The sequence below is a fragment of the Pangasianodon hypophthalmus genome, chromosome 6 (assembly GCF_027358585.1).
Source record: "Pangasianodon hypophthalmus isolate fPanHyp1 chromosome 6, fPanHyp1.pri, whole genome shotgun sequence".
NCBI classification, from domain to species: Eukaryota; Metazoa; Chordata; class Actinopteri; order Siluriformes; family Pangasiidae; genus Pangasianodon; species Pangasianodon hypophthalmus.
Genome location: NC_069715.1, coordinates 26,422,875 through 26,439,709, shown reverse-complemented (window position 1 = coordinate 26,439,709; position 16,835 = coordinate 26,422,875). Strand labels below are relative to the sequence as shown.

Sequence of the window (16,835 nt, the reverse complement as noted above, 5' to 3'; positions counted from 1 at the left end):
CTTTTATGAACATCGGTATTCTGTATTCAGTAACAAAATATTATTTAACGTATATAATCATTTACACTGTATGTCATGAAATATTTTCCCATATTTCCCCAACATCTACCGATCTCTACATCTCTGGATACATGGGTTTACCCCCCAAAGTGTTTGTGTGAAGGTATCACATGCTGCTCAGCAACAAAACATATATTACACATTAGTGCTGAAAGAACTCTGAAAAATGGCTGGGAAAATATTGGAGGAAACACAAAACTTCTCTTTCAGAACTGTGGCTCAACTCATGTATTATGAGGAATATAACCAGGTTATTGGCAAAAAATTAAACAAAGCCGAATTTGAACCGTCTCCTGTGAATGCAGTTCCAACTGAGGGGGACAGTTGTTTGGATCTATGCTGTCATGATGACCTTCCATGTATTTGTGTTTGCTCTGCAGTCCAGTTCGAGGGGGTGGAGAAAGGCAGGATGTCTCCGACGAAAGACGGGAAGTCGAGGCCACCCCAGCGCCACTCCAGCGGCTGCCTGGTCAACATGAAGATGAGTTCGGTGGAGCAGTGTATGCCGACACTGGGCGAGCGCATCGACCCCACCATGCCACTGGAGAGCCAGTTGTGAGTGTGTGAGAGATAAAGGCAAAATTTATGCACTGTTCTGAGAAAGTTCTCACAACAATAAACTGCCAGAAGAAAGTGCATTTCCAATGAGAATCTGAAATATTAAGGACTAAAGGTGAATGAGAACTACAGCAGAAGTGATGCAAAATATATAGGTCTATTTTTGATTTGATGGGCAAATCAACTTTCTAACCTGTTTACACATCAGATTAAAAAATATAATTATAATATTACATTTAGAATTAATTATAAAATGATAAAATGATATATTTTAACATTGCCTTTTAAATGAGTGCATCCAAATCCAAATTGTCCGATCATTACAGCTGTATATTCGACGCACACTTCTGTTAACTCACATAATCGTTATGGTCCCTGCAATGCAGTGGAAGTGCAAACCAGGACCTTGCCCAGAAATTGTCTAGTGCTCATTCCGGATAGTTCCAGGAACCATTTAGTTCTTCAAAACTAGAACTCCTAATGGAAATATGTTTATTGATATTAAGCAAGCTATGGTGATTGCTTGTTAGCTAAAGATAGATTTTTAAAAATTCCATTTCAGTAGTAAAAGTAAAAGGCATGAAAACATTTTTGGAGTTGCTGTAAAGGTTCCTGAAATGTCCATAGAGATTTGTAGCCAGGTAATTTCGACATGGTCTTGTGTTGTAATCGGGAAGACGATCTGATACTCATCTGATGTGCTTCATTATGAAGCATGAAACTCACCATGAAGCAGATCAGATTAATGATTGAAGGTCTCCAAGATTATTTACCTTTACATGTATTACTTTGTCACACCACTATCCACAGAAAATCTTTTTCAGAACCATTTTTGACCACCATTCCTTTCACCAGTGTTTGTTGTTTTTTTATGAATCTTTACACTGCTTGCTGCCTTATTCCCCAGTAAAGGGCACGAAAAGGATAGGTGGTGGCGTGGTTACTCTGTTTAAGAAAGTCCCCTGTTAATGTCACAGTATAGTTCATACAGTCCACAAGAGGATGTGTTCCTCTTAGGGTTTCTGCCTAACATTGTTCCTGCCACCATTGCCTCAAGCCTGCTCCTTCAGGTCTAAATCTGAATTTCTACAAAGCTGCCTTGTGCTGTATGAATAAATTAAACTTGAACAATTCTGATTGAAAAAAAAAACCTTCACAGACATAGTTGCTTGTTTTAGAGAAAATAGCTTACGAATGGTGAAGGAACAAGCAATGACAATGTAATGCACTCAACAAACTGAGGCTGAACTTCTTTGGTTTTGGTGTTATATGTTGCAGACACTATTTATAATGCATTCTGTTAACAAATATATAATGCAGTGTACCCATTGATACAAAGTGCAATACATTTTCATAAGTAACTGTAACAATGTGTAAAATACAAATAAGTTATAACATGTTATAAATATATTCATAGGTACACTTTCTCATTCTGGTTCTCTCTCTCTCTTCTCCTCATCTCTCAGCTGGTATCACGGAGCAATCAGTCGAACGGACGCTGAGTCATTGCTGAGGTTGTGTAAAGAGGCCAGTTACCTAGTGAGAAACAGCGAGACCAGCAAGAACGACTTCTCCCTCTCTCTCAAGTAAAAGCACAATCCTGAAATACTGCACTTTATTCTCTCCTTCCACACTCAGCAGTGTCTGTCTCTGAAATCCAGCACATTTTGTTCCAGAAGTCAGGTTTATGTGGACTTAGGGTGCTTTAAATTGCTATTTTACCATAGTGTAGTGTATGATTTATCACATAGTAGTCTAGGCACTTTTAGGCATTTTTATTTTAAAAATGAACAGTTTATAACATATAATACTCTAATGTGTTTCTGAAGTATGATATTTATTCTATTATTAGAAATATATATTCCCATTTGGATTGAGTACTCATGAGAAGGCTTGCACACACATTCTGTTGTCCATTTTTATAGCTAACAATGGCTACATTTACATGCACACCAATATTCCGAGATTAATTGGAATTTGGCAATATTCAAAGTAGCATTGAGTCATGTAAATTGCTCGATTCAGATTAAGACAATATTCTGATTCCCTAAATTCTGATTCCCGTCCCTGGAATATGTCTGTTTTAATGGGAATTTTGTTACATGTAAACACCTTATTCAGAAAATCCACTGAAAGGCGATATATGCGCATGCTCAGTCCACAAGGAATTATGGGTGCTAACAGATGCTTAGCTGTAGGCTAGGAATTTAGGAGTGGCAACTCGGACATATTTACAACAATGATGTAAGTATGCCTGTATGCATGTAAACATCATATTCGGAATATGGCTGCAACCTGAATATAGACCTTAAACAGAATTTGATGTGCATGTAAACATAGCAAGTCTGAACACAGTTTGAGGAGAGTGTATGATTATTTAGACCTTCTGTTTGCACAATGCTAAACTGGAGGCTATAAACTCCCTTTACTTGTTGGCAACATTAGCTTCATAACTTGAGAGCAAAGCTGAACATGTCTTGGCTGATTTACTATATTTGGGGTAAAGGACTTTGGACTTCATTTTTGGCTGAACTTTTCTTTTTAAACAATTCAGCTGTAATTATTTGAGGTTCTACCTCACTCCATAGTTTTCTGCACCCTCAGCATTTTTTTTGTGGAAATGGCTCACCACCTTTTACAAAGGTTTTAATGAATGTCCTCATTATCTCTTGTTCCTATGCCAATTTTATTATTTTTGCTGACATGTCCTGTTGTTATAAATTGGGGCTTTTTTACTTGCTTGCAGTCTCTGCTCTCTCTGACTGACTGCCCCCGATTGCACCAGGCCCTCTCTCTTGTAAAGGAAACTGACGGCCCCCTGGTTAGTTTAGGCCACCTCCATGACCATAAGCAGAGATGGTCACCTTTAACAGAGTCAACTTTAATTCACTCACCGGGCAGAGATGGAGGGGGTTGAGGCAGAGAGATGGAGAGAGAGATAGAAGGAAGCGGCGAGAGCTGTCATACTAACGCACAGCCTACCGTAACAGTGAGAATGCAGGTCAAAGTACTTACTGAGTTACATGTTGAGTAGTCCTCTTATTCCTAAATTCTGCAAAGGTTCCATATTGGTGTTGGCAGAACTAGTGATCATAAAACATCAGTAATTAAAAAAGGAACAGATAAAAACAAGAAAAGAGTGAATAGATAGATAGATAGATAGATAAATGTTTTTTAATTCTGTTTTGAGTGTGAAAATTGAACAATGATATCAGTGAAGTACAGGTTAAAGGAATACTCCAGCCTCATCTTGACCCACCGCATCTGTAGCATATGTGCAATTACCATGGATAATAATTTTGATAATATTTTTGCTGTACTGAGAAAAGAAGAAAAACTGTTTACTTGTCACATATAAAGGACGTATTAAGGGCAGTTGTTGAATATATAAATAATTATACAAAATGTGTTTTACATAAAACTTTATTGACAGTACTCAGCAATGTCCCATAGACTTCTACAAATATAGTTAATCCAAATGTTTTATATATAAGCCTGTATTAACAGTGTTCAACAACTGCCCTTATATTACTATATTAGAAAATATTTTTAAATAAACCTTGACAGTATTTAACAAACGCATTAAGATTTCTACAAAAATATGTTTCATATAAACATTCTTGACAGTACTCAACAGTTCGAAACAAATTTCACATGATGTAATCACACATACACTACAGATGTGGAAAATCAAGATGAAGCCGAACAACACTGACGTATTCCTATAACCATTAGTGTCTGCTTACATTTCGACCACAAAAATATGTCAGCTACTATAATTGGTTATTAGCTCCTCAAAATCTTCAGCAGAATCAGTATTTTACAGTGGTCTTGTGCCAGAAAATACAGCTATACACTGGTATCACACGTCATATAGGATTTAACAAGTGATCCCGCACAGTCTAGGGCCACATATAACACACAATACATGAGCTAAGACTAAAGACTTGAGATCAGATCTGCTATTTCTGTTGGACTTAAATTAAAGACCAGGATGAACATTAAGGAGTGTGTCACAGTGAGGGCAACATGATGCTGTCCTGAGTTTGACCCTGCGTTTATGTCTCATTTACCCTTACTATGGATATAAAGACACAACATAATGATGAAAATAAGCAGGAAGAGAGAGTTTGAAAAATAAACGTAGACAGAACAGAGCAAAGTTTATTTTTAAAACTCTCTACTCCTGTCTTATCATGTTATGGTCTTAGTAACCTTTATTATGGCTGTACAGACACAACAGAGAGATGAAAAGAACGAGGCAGAGAGAGTATGAAAAAGAAACTTTGGCTCTAAGGCTCATGGAAGCTCGTAGTTGCTGAAATGTGCTCTCATCTCCTCTAATGATGATGAAAGCTCAGATTAATGATGGCCAGCTAATGAAGCAAGTCAATAGAGAGATGAGGATTAATGGATGCAGGTGATGGAGAAGTTTGTTTATTTCATAATTTGTCTGCAGATCATCTGTACTCTCACGTTGGAGGAAATGCCCTACATGAATAGACATTACATGTACAAGAGACCTTCAGGTGTAAATGCTTTATATCTGAGCCTGCTGAAATATTAATGTCACTTCGAAGATATCAACATGTGCTGTGCATTAAGATGAGGGCTTTCAGTGTCACACACGGATTCTCATTTTATCCCCTACTAAAGAAGGGGATGTTTTAATCACACAGGACAGAGTCACTTAATCACATCATCTCTTTGCGTGTATGGATATAAGATCAGATGAAGTATGTTAGATGTAAAGGTGAAGGTCCTGACTGTAGTAATGGTGTAAAAATGAAGCGAGGGAATATAAGTGGAGTTTAATATGTGTATTATATAAGGAAGGAATATAAAAGCAGTTCTACAGTCGCCTTTAGAGCATCACTGCTTCACGATTCTGAGTGCATTTTCCTGCGAAACTACAGATATTGGGTCAACTCGTAAGTGACGCTTTGTCAGTGTGCACCATTTTCCTTTGTCATAAATGTAGTGAGTAATGCAATAGAGGAAAACAGCATGTCCTGCTACCTGGTGCTCTTTTATTTTATATGGATTGGTTTTCATCTAGCTGATATTATATACTTCTTATACCACAGCAATTTGTTAATGATTCCCATTTTTTATTTATTAAAGAACATCGCATTGTACCTTTTAACTATTTTTAATATAATAACACTGTGTTGTGGGAATGTCAAAGTTAGTTCCTGTGATAACTAACATTATATCAGCTGTAAACAGTCATTCAATCACCTCTTAAAGTTAATAAGACAAAAAAAAAAAAAAAAAACACAGCTTGTCATGTTACCAAGAAAATGGAAAATGTAAATTTCTGAAGATTTTCCTGTGTTGGAAAACGTGACACTGGAGACTCCTTACGGAAAACTTTACCATGTCAATGAGTACATGTTTTTCTTTGTTAAGTTACAACACATTTTTAAGCTGTTTATAATTAGTCTTATATTCAAGTCCCTGTGAATAAGCTGTTACTATAGAAACAGTAACGTGTTAATATCCTAACCTATTTAGAACGTGATAATATCCTAACCTATTTTACTGTTTTTGTCATTTGTGTAATGAAGGAACATCTGTGAACCTAACACACGAAATGTCTTTTTGCTATACGTTAAAATTCTTCGTCATCTTTATATGCAAACCTTTGCACTTGACTGTACTGTATATAGTTGTGTTTAATAGGTGGGTTTATGCTGAATCTGGGAATATGTAATATAGTAATATAATGTAAAAGTGACATCATCGTGCAAAACACAAAAGTATGTAAAAGTTTAAAGATATTATAATGATAGGTCAAAAAAAAAATTTACATGATTTTCCCTCTTACCACAAATGTAGTGGATCTGCTAAGACGTATTCCCAAAGTTTGTCTTCTTTAGTTTGGTACTGAAGCTATGAGGCCAGTGTTGCTGGCCAAAAAAAAAAAAAAAGTTATAGCCTCCGGTTTAGCATTGTGCACACCTCATGCCACAATCGTCCCACATTCGCTTCAAGCCATGTCAAGTTATTCAGTATCTCAGACTTGTTTATGTGGTTTCTGACACTGTGACACTGTTATCTATAAAAATGGACAAAAATAACCTACACTGTATAATGAAGCAGTCATAAAATTAAATCAAGGTTTCTTCCCCTCGGTTTGGTATTGCGCCACACCAGCATCATTCTCAAGTATGTGCTGGGGCGAATAGAGTTTAAAGGTGAAATTATACAATAGACAATTATTTAGATGAAAATGTAGTTGTAATTTAATCTGTATGTTTATTTTTTTTTATATAGACTTATTCTGTTGTTTTATGAAACTGCTGAGCCGCAGTGTATTTTGCTGTTAGTGTGTGATGATTTAGGCGTGTGATTAAACACGCAACATATTCTGGCTGACTGACGACATTATTTTTTTTAGCAAACTGTTGTATTCATGTAGGTCTGAAAGGAAGATCTCCTTAAAATTTTCTAATTCATTGCCAACAGGTGGTAGATTTACTAAAGTGGATGCTAAGATAAATTTGGAAATGCGTTTAAAACCTCAGCGTACACAAACATCAGTTTATTCATCATCTATTAATAGCCCTCAAATGTGTGCAGAAGCAATTTTCCACATTATTAAATATAAAATAAATAGCCCTGGATTAACATTCATCTATTCATGACTGTGTGCTGTAACTAAATATAGACAAGATCTTTTGTTTGCTTTGCTTTCTCTAGTCCATTGCGCTTGATTTACTGCCATTGGAACAATAGTCATGGTGTTAACAGACATTAAACCACAGTACTGTTAAATTCTTCATTCTGATTAGTCAGATTAATTTTCTATAACATCAAATCACAGGTTTATGTTAATGCAATCGAATGTGTTATTGTTTATATAGTAACTACTTATACATTAACTTGTATGCTGGAGACTCCATATAAACAGATTTAAAATGTGTGTAATTGTTGATATGGTGAGGTTTTTGTGAGGAGATGTTTATTTAGGTTGTTTATTTTATTTATTTAGGAAGGAGTATCCAGTGTCAGCTCTTTGTAACCACGCGGTAACCAGAATTGTTGTCAAACTGCTGTGGTGTAAGAAGATTAAAACACTTTGTGACATGTTGATATGGGAACATAACCAGCTCTAAGGTGGTAACAGTAACTGATTATTGATTATTTTGCTATAAGAGCATGCCCTATCATGTTTTATTCCTTACTTATATTCAGTGGCAATTGTGAGTCGTCTGTTTTGCGAGATACAAGTCATCACCATGTACTGCCGAGACCCTTTATCTAAATCTCGCATGTGAAATGAATCCTGGGTCAGAAATTACCGAACCCAATTAAAGTGACACAATGATAATGCCACCAGTTTCAGCGAGAACAATTGCTGGCATATCTCCCATCTCAGTCATCCTGATAAATTGCGTTTTCGCTTTGTTTGTGCTTCTCCGATGAGATAAGTTGGCACATGGCCACTCGCAGCCTTCAGGGGATTAGATATAATCAGATACAAGTCTGCACCTAAGAAAAATCTCCATAATGACGTATTGTGAGGTTTTCTAGTTCTCTCCTTAAGTCCATGTTCCTCTTCCTGCCATGATGGTGAGATTAATCAGCGCAAGTGCATTTAGTCGTATAGTGGTTTTCCCTACACTGGACAAGTTTAAGAGCCTCTATGGAGAGCTGGGGGTTGTCGAAATGGACTCTCGTTTCCTTTAACGATGATGAAGCCTTGGTTAATGATGGCCAGCTAATGAAGCGAACCAAAGGGAGGGATCAGAATAAATGGATGGAGGTGATGGAGGAGTTTATTTATATTTCATGGTAGGTCTGACTTCACAGTATTGTAATATCAGATCATTTATATACTCTCAGCAGACTCAAGCAGGAACAGGACCCTACACAAAGAGGCATTACAGGTACAGGGACCTTTAGGTATAAATGCTTCATATCTGAGCCTGCTGAAATATTAATGTCACCTCGAAGCCATCAACATGTGCTGAGCATTACGATGAGGCCTTGTGCTGAGGTTCACATTTTATTTCATGTTAGAGCAGTAGGTGTTTTGTTTACACAGAATAAAATTGATTGGTAAAAATTGTCTGAATCCACTGCGAATTGAATGGTTGAATGAATATAAATTTTTTACTACATACTTATTATTTTGAAAAAATAATTATTATAATATTATTATAGTAATTATTTTAAAAAAAAAGACAAGCCAGGTTTTTCACAAACCTTAATAAAGAATGCTGATATAGGAAAATAATCAACGACGGGGTGGCAGTTTTTGAATTCAAGACAAGGGCATGTGGAACACAATTTTTGTGTAAATCTTTCAAGATTTCATGAGCTGTTTAGTCAAAAGTATCTGTACATTAAAATGGACCAGTTGTTCTGAGAATTTTTTTTTAAACACAGAAGTGCCACAGTTTCCACAAATGTATGTAACCTGATTGTTTTTTTTTTATCTGTAGGGTTGAAAAGTCAGAAAAGACATAAGAACAGCTTTGTTAAGACTTTTTCATGTCTGTCTTATTACTTTATTAGTTGTAATTTTGAAGCTGCATTATATAGTTACACATTTTACACATTCATAGACGGAATTCAACAGCTGCCCTTCATTTTGATTTTTTGTTGTTTTCTTAGTATAGGTAAACATGTAGACATCCTTGTCCATGGTATTCTTACATACACAAATATGAGGTGGACAGACATTAGATTTAAAAACTCTAGAGTATTCCGTTATTCTCATTGTGTAACATCATTTAGATCAAAAGAAGTTGCAGTGTTTGCAGCTAGTATGATTTCTTTTCTCAGTACACAGAAATGCCTTGAAATTCTGGTCCATGGTATTCATCCATTCACAATTAGGATAGAGATTAGGTTGAAATTATTGCCTTAATTTATAACATAACTGAGCAAATTTGTAGTAACTGAAGGAATAAAAACACTCCTTGCTAGCGGACCTTTGGATTTTAAAAGACATCTGAACCTTGCTGTAGAATGTGGACAAAATTCAGGGTTTCAAAGGCAATATTTATAGGAATGGCATTTCTGTGAAGCACCTTATTCTTAGGAGCATGCACGTAATTAAGGCCTGCTATATTTAACATAGCACATACTGCATGCAGCCTTTCTCTCCAACCAGCACCGTCTCGCTGCCATGCTTCTTCTCCAGCCTTTTTGTAGTTGTCACCCAGCATACTTCTGAGACTCTGCAGCCCTCTGCAGCATTCTTTGCAAATGCAATTAGGAAATACGTGAGGGATGCACTGACCTCTAATTCAACATTGATAGTGCATGAGGGGATTGGAGTAGTGTTGCTGTCTTTGTCTCAGATGCACATACATGCATAAATAAATGCTGTTTATTATTTAGCCGTGTCTGGTGGGTAAAGGTTAAAATCCCTTCATCCATCTGCGCTTTCTCACAATAGCTATGTTCATGTGTATATGCTGTTACTTTCTTCTTCCTTTTTTAAAGCGACACACTGATAAATAGACTGCTCAGGACCTTTTCTTACTGCAGGTGTTTTTCTGCTATCTCAGTGATCAAATGCTGGTGTCATGAACGCCGTGCTCACAGCGTTAGCCCCCGCCAGCAAATGGCTTTCCCTCCGTGACATTTTTCATTCACTTAAACCTTCTGAGCAGTCCCTGGGACCTCACAACACTATAATCACATCTGCCTCATAGATGGAGAGCTACAGTGCAGGACAAAATCAATACATTCTGCAGCCAAAGTTCCTGTGTCCTATTATTCTCAGATGTTTTTGTGTTAGTTCTGAGCCTGATTTCAGCCCGTTTTTTACTGAGACCTCCCACTCAGGGTTTGAGTTATAGGGGGGTTTGAGAGGGGTCTGATTCCCTCATCTTCAACTAAAAAAAAAAAAAATTAAATTAAATTAAAAAAAAAAAAAAACTCAAAAAGTCCACTAGCAAAAAATGTTTTTTATTCCAACAGTTAGTAGAAATTTACTAAATTATTTTTAAAAGGTCGTTCCTTTTTATTAAAGGAATACTCCAGAGTTTTTCAACCTAATCCCTGTGTACCTTATCTGTGTGTATGGATGAGAAGAGAAAAGTGTGATTATAAATGTGATTATAATGGAGGTCTAAGGGCAGTCGTTGAATTCTGTCAATAAACATTTAAAATATGTGACTATATAATGCAAATTCCAGACTGCATCCATTTAACCCTTTTTTGATGAGACAGACATGATATAAAGCTGTTCTTGTGTCATTTCCAACTTAACACAGCACTTATTAAAATAAAGAAATCAGATTTTTTACATTTGTGGAAACTGGGGTGTTTGTTGTGTGTTTATTTAGAAATTTTCCCTCTGAAAAATTGTTCCTTTTTAATGTACAATACTTTTGACTGAAGAATTAATACATTCATGAAAGTGTTTTAGAAAAATGTCTTGAATTCAACAACTGCCCTTAGACTTCCATTAAAGTGAGTGTTCAGTAAACAGGTTTTCTGGCCTTTTCTCAGGACATTGTATTTTCCAACTAGTCAACACTACAGAAAAAGTAAAGGTTGGGTAGTGAATAATATTTACTCTGGTTCTGTGGTATTCTGTATTGTATTCCATATTTTCCTCTCTGAACAATTAGATCATTTTAATTTACAAACAGCCAAAGAATTAATGCAGTATGCAGCTCTTTCTTCCTTATGAGTATGCATTGGGTGAGCTTGTAATTAGCATTTTACCTTTAACAGCTAAGTGACGTCTTTTTGCCTTAACTTGATAAACCAAAGCTACTTTTATCTTTCACTATATGCAACCCGTTTGCAAATAAACTGCAATTCCTCAAGCACCTCTATCTGCCAAGATCTAATCACTGACTATTTTTTATTGCCTCTTAACCTTTTCCCTGTACCTTCTCTTCCCTCCTCCTTTGTCTCACTATGCATTTTTTATTATCCCCCCAGGAGCAGCCAGGGTTTCATGCATATGAAGCTGTCGCGAACCAAAGACAACAAGTACATCCTGGGCCAGAACAGCTGTCTGTTCGACAGCGTGCCGGAGATCATCCACTTCTACTCCAGCCGCAAGCTGCCAATCAAAGGAGCCGAGCACATGTCCCTCCTGTACCCCGTGGCCATCCGGACACTTTAGCCTCCAGTCTAGAAGTTGATCGGTGAACAAACGGCGTGTAGATGCCTGTTACAGATGGATTGAATATCCATCATCTGCATTTACAGCAGCATCTTATAATGTTTGATGACTGATATGGTGTGTGTTAAGCCTTTGTGAATGGCTGCTTGTACACAGTGCTACTGGAACACTCTCCAGCAGAGACTGGAAGACTTCAGAGGCTTTAAAAAAGCCCTCACCTTCCCACTGATGGTGTCAAATCTCAAGTCTTTTTTAATTTACGCCGAGTCATACCTTCAGCTCAGTGGATTATGGAGACCACACTGACCACACAAAGCAGACTAATCTGTAAATAATATGTTTTCCAGCAGCTCTATTGCGCACCCTCATCCCTTTCCGCTGACATTTCCTGTTCATGTGGACTTAAAACCCTGAGCTTTGGCCTGCACCCACACTTTGATTGTTTGGTCTCATGCATACTGTAATAAAATCTCACGCAAACCATTTGTGGACATTTCTGAACTCCAGGATGTCGTATAAACTGCTGTTTTGTTAACACTAGTGAATCGATTGTGATACCACAACTCATTTGAACTTCCTGAAAGGATTCTAGCATGTGTTTTTGTCTTCAGTGTGATAAGTTCCAAGATGACAAATTGGAGGAAATTTTGTTTGTATTTCTATCAAAATTATGCTCTCTGAAAGAGAGTCAGCCTGAATTAGCAGGAAAGATTAGCGAGAGACTAATGCCGTGTCCTATAAAGTTGCTGTTCCCTACAAAGAGTAACATACATTATGTATATTCTTCACCCTTTAGGATACATTGTTTAAACATTAAAGTTGACAAACACCTACATGACACCTACATAAATCTTTCAAGACAACAGACACAAACCCACATAAGCATTTATGAAGACTTAGTGCATCAGTTACTGTTTACAGGAACTGCTTTCTTCAGCATAATGTCAAGTTGACATTACCTCCTTATGTCAAGTGACAAATTTTCATTGACATACATTTGTGTTATGACACTTTCTAGGCTGACGCACATTAGAATGTCAGGACAACTGACTTTGTAGCTCTTTTTGTATGTCAGGTTCACATGATGGTGTTGCATGTCAAACATCAAAATCAAACTCATTTTAAATTGTGACGAAATATACATAACTCCAACATAACATTGTAATGGCATCATCATGAGTATTCATCATAATAAATTAGAAGTTCATTGAGCTATAAAGTCAGTTGTCATGATGTTCTGTGTGAATTTTAATAACACAACCCTGTCATTTGTCTTAGAGGTTATGAAGAAAGCTTCTTTTTTTCAAAAGCCATTATAAATGTTGTTTACATGTTTGGGGGGGGGGGGCGCTGTATGCCACCGTCCCCTCTTCGGAGGACTTTGTTAACACTTTATAAAGTTCCTTTTTTGGACTGTTAAAGCTACCCCTATTAGAGAGAGAGGAGAAAAAAAAATTAAATGGTTCCCCGAGTGGTGCAAGAGAAAAGCATTCGCCCTCTTGTTCGGAGATTATGAGGTCGAATCCCATGATGCCACAGCCATCAGTGGCCAGGAGTCCGAGACAGCAAAAGTGGACATGCTCTGTGAGTGGAAGGGATGGCATTCTCTGTCTCCCCGTCATTCACAGCAGCACATGTTATTCATGGGTGTCTGTAGGCTTACATATATGGAAGAGGGCAGATAACGTTTTCCGCCGAGTGTGTTACGCTGCCCTGTAAGGTTCGAAAAGATTCAGCTCACATGTCTCGGAGGAAGCATGTTAGCCTTCCTCTCCCTGGTTTGTAGCTGTCGTAGGCAGCTAATACATGGGAGAAAAATAAATATATACATATTTCTACATATATGTAAAAATGTTTATGCAGGTTTGTGTCATGAAGGATTTATGTACTTGTATAATTACCACCCTTAAGTAAAGTGTTCACAGATTACCGGAGTGTCTTTGTTAGCTCTAAAACTATCTTTCCATTCCAATCTGATCTTTGTACCAGTTGCACACAACATACAAGTTGCATTAAAAAAATACAAGTGCAGATTTAGTGCATTTGAACAGAGCCAAAAATTCAGATAGTTCAGATAATAGGCAACGTATTTGACTTGAGACTGAATGCCCTAGTGTGGCTAAGTGAAGCGTGAAAAAGGATGTTTCAGGCGTTTCATAAAAATGAGCCACTTTACATTCAATCCCCCCTCAGCTTAAGACTCTCGTGACTAGGGAGAATGAAATATGTCTGCATTGTCTACCTCAGAAAATCAATTTAATTCCACCCATCAGCCAATCAATAAGGTACAATAAGATTGCAGATATCGATCCAGCTCCCTTTTCCTCTCGTCCATTTCCACCAAATTGTACCTTGGCTTTACAAAGAGGTTGTCTTGGTTAAGCTCAATCAGAAGTTGGTTTCCTGTGCTCTTGTGCTCACCCACTTGTTTTTACGATCATTTGTATGTAAATGTTACTCTGTACTAGTACGTGATGCCAGTGACATCCTTTGGGTTCATGCCTTATACTGTAGATGCATGGTGAGGAAAAATAATCAGTCCACATGTTAAACTGATTTTTCTTTTTTTTTTTTTCCAAAAAACTTCTGCTTTAAATGAATGTTCTGTGACTGTAATTTATTATAGAGTGATTATTATATAGCTGTGTTTTACTCGCAGACAAGGTGACTGAGACCCTTTTATGTTCTCTCTGTTCAGTTCTTTGTGTGTGTGTGTGTGTGCGTGTGTGTGTGTGTGTGTGAGAGAGAGAGAGAGAGAGAGAGAGAGACTATGAGTTTGTGTATACAAAGCAAAGGGATTAGCATACTCAAAAAAATTCTATGGTGCTTGTGCGTATGCTATTGATCTGTTTGTTTTCCACATGATGCCCTGTTACAGATTTCTGTGTGTTGCGTAAACATGATGCACAGCCTGATTGTGGTACAGACCAAAACCCGGAATATGCAATGGTTTCTCCCGTCTTTGTGCTTTTGTTGCCTGATTGTGAGCCTCTCAGCAGGCAAGTCTGCTTATGAAAAGGCCTTATTTAATCATCTTTATTGCTGGGGAAGCGAAGCCTTGCAGGTCTTGGAAATAACGAGGAGCCGAGATGAAAGTCGCTAATTAAACTCGTAAACCTTTAAACCCATAATGCGAACCATTTTGAGTCGCATACAGTGTCGAATGCATTTAGATTTAGATTTAGAACTGCTTGCATCATGAAGCTTGGAAATAATTTTTTTAATGATTACAAAAAAAAAAAAAACAGATGCAGTGGTACAGCAAGACCTGTCAAAGGTTTGTGTCTCAAGTTCCCATAATTCTTATGGGCTTGATGAAGAGGGGAGGAAAATACATGCGCCTATGTGTCTTGGATTTTCTAGATGTGTTTTTGTGTTGTTTTTAGATTGAGTTCTCTGACTGTCTAATCCAAACTTTAAAAAGGGACTGGAAGACTGTTGTTACATTTACATCGGAAGAATTACTGCTTGATTTTTGTTACAGCAAGACACTACAGGTGAATAAAATATTAGATATCACAGTTAATATTTGCCACTTGGTTGCTGATATTCTTAAAAGTATTTTTGTGTTGGAACTTAAAAAATACATTTATTTAAATGAGGTTTCATCTAATCAAATATGTCTATCAAACAATCTAGTTTTTGGATTATGTTCGAATTAAAATGTTTATTTCACTATGTAGATTTTCTCTCAAGAGAAAGGCTTTTACAGAACAGTTTGTTGGAATATCATTTCATTATTGTTTATCCAAGAAAACACAGTGAGCTGTGATGCAAAAGAAGCCACTTTTTCAGTATAAATGTAATATCTAATGTAAATCCAACAATTATCATCATCAACATTTTGAGGAGTTCTTCAGTTTATAAATAGGGAAAAAATGAAGATATAAAATTTCATTAATGCAGTTCATCCAGAAACTGAGATTTTGGATCCTGAATATAAGGGGAAAAATTATTTTCAGAAAATCACTAAAAATGTGTTTTAAAAATACACTGGTTTAATGTGTTTCCCCTCTATTTAGTGTGATTTATAAGGTTTAAAAATGACTTGTATATCACGTGACTTGGCAAAAACATTCATTAATTTTTTTTGTTGAGTTTTAATATTTCTATTATTACAGTAGAAGGGAAAACCTTAATGGAACTGATCCAAAAATCTGAAAAATCGAACGACTGACTTGGCCAAAAGTGTCATTTTTCACCTGTAGTGTCTTGCCTTATTTTGAGGATGTACAACGTTTGTATCCAAGTGGCCTATGTCGTAGTCGGGTTCCGAATGTATACTAACAGGAGGTTATTTTTACATAAAGTCTAATCTGTTTTAAAAAAATAAAATAAAAAACAGAGTGTATGACCGGCATGTTCAGGTATCAGATGACACACAGGATTGTAAAATAATTATCAGATGCTGGCAGATGGGAGACAGGAAAAAAAAAGGTTTGTTGTGTGATGGCAGGTCTGAGGATGAATAGCAGGAAGACAGGATAATGGGGGATGGAGGAGGAGAGGATGATAAAGCCCTTCATTCTGCTTCGTTGTGTCTGTTAGAGCATCTCACTTTGTGTAGACAAGTGTTTTCTAGTAAGATGTGTGTGTGTGTAGTTGTGTGCGTGATGCTGACGCTTCCCTCAGCTCTATTCAGATGGATGCGCTATTCACCCATGTGTGTTGTGTGTGTGTGTGTGTGTGCGCGCATGTGCGTGTGTGTGTCCTCAACCATACACTGTCGCCTCACCGGAATCTAATATTTGTGTGTAAGTTAGTTTCCTCCTGTGTATGCACTAATAGAACATATCTGTACACTTTCATGGCCAAATGTATATACTGAATGTAATAAACGGGGATGTGGAGGCCTTGAGGTTCAAGAAATAAAGAGTTTATGGGTCTGAATGGTCTGTGTTCTGTCACTATGGCTGTTTTTCCACTGCATTGACAAAAAATGAGAACAAACTGTCCTATATAGCACAACAAAAGCATTTTCGAAATAGTCAGTAGTAAAGCCACTGCTCGATTCTATTAGGCTGCACACTTTTTATGTGCAGTCTGTCACCTAGGCAGCATGAATAGAAACGTCCACTCGTACCTGACTGAACTGATGAATGTGCTCCATGTT

The 16,835-nt window shown here is 37.0% G+C and overlaps 1 protein-coding gene across 4 annotated transcripts in view; it reads left to right on the top strand.

Annotated features, from left to right (window-relative positions):
• The window catches only part of zgc:158464 (uncharacterized protein LOC791139 homolog), a 145,714-nt gene extending 129,102 nt beyond the window's left edge, over window positions 1-16,612 (top strand). For all 4 annotated transcript variants that reach the window (XM_026913597.3, XM_026913596.3, XM_026913600.3 and 1 more), the window contains 3 exons: window positions 441-615; window positions 2,085-2,204; window positions 11,536-16,612. In XM_026913597.3, the coding sequence (XP_026769398.3) occupies window positions 441-615; window positions 2,085-2,204; window positions 11,536-11,722 (482 nt within the window). In that variant the 3' untranslated portion in view covers window positions 11,723-16,612. The remainder of the gene's footprint in view (window positions 1-440; window positions 616-2,084; window positions 2,205-11,535) is intronic.
• Window positions 16,613-16,835: the final 223 nt, after the last annotated feature.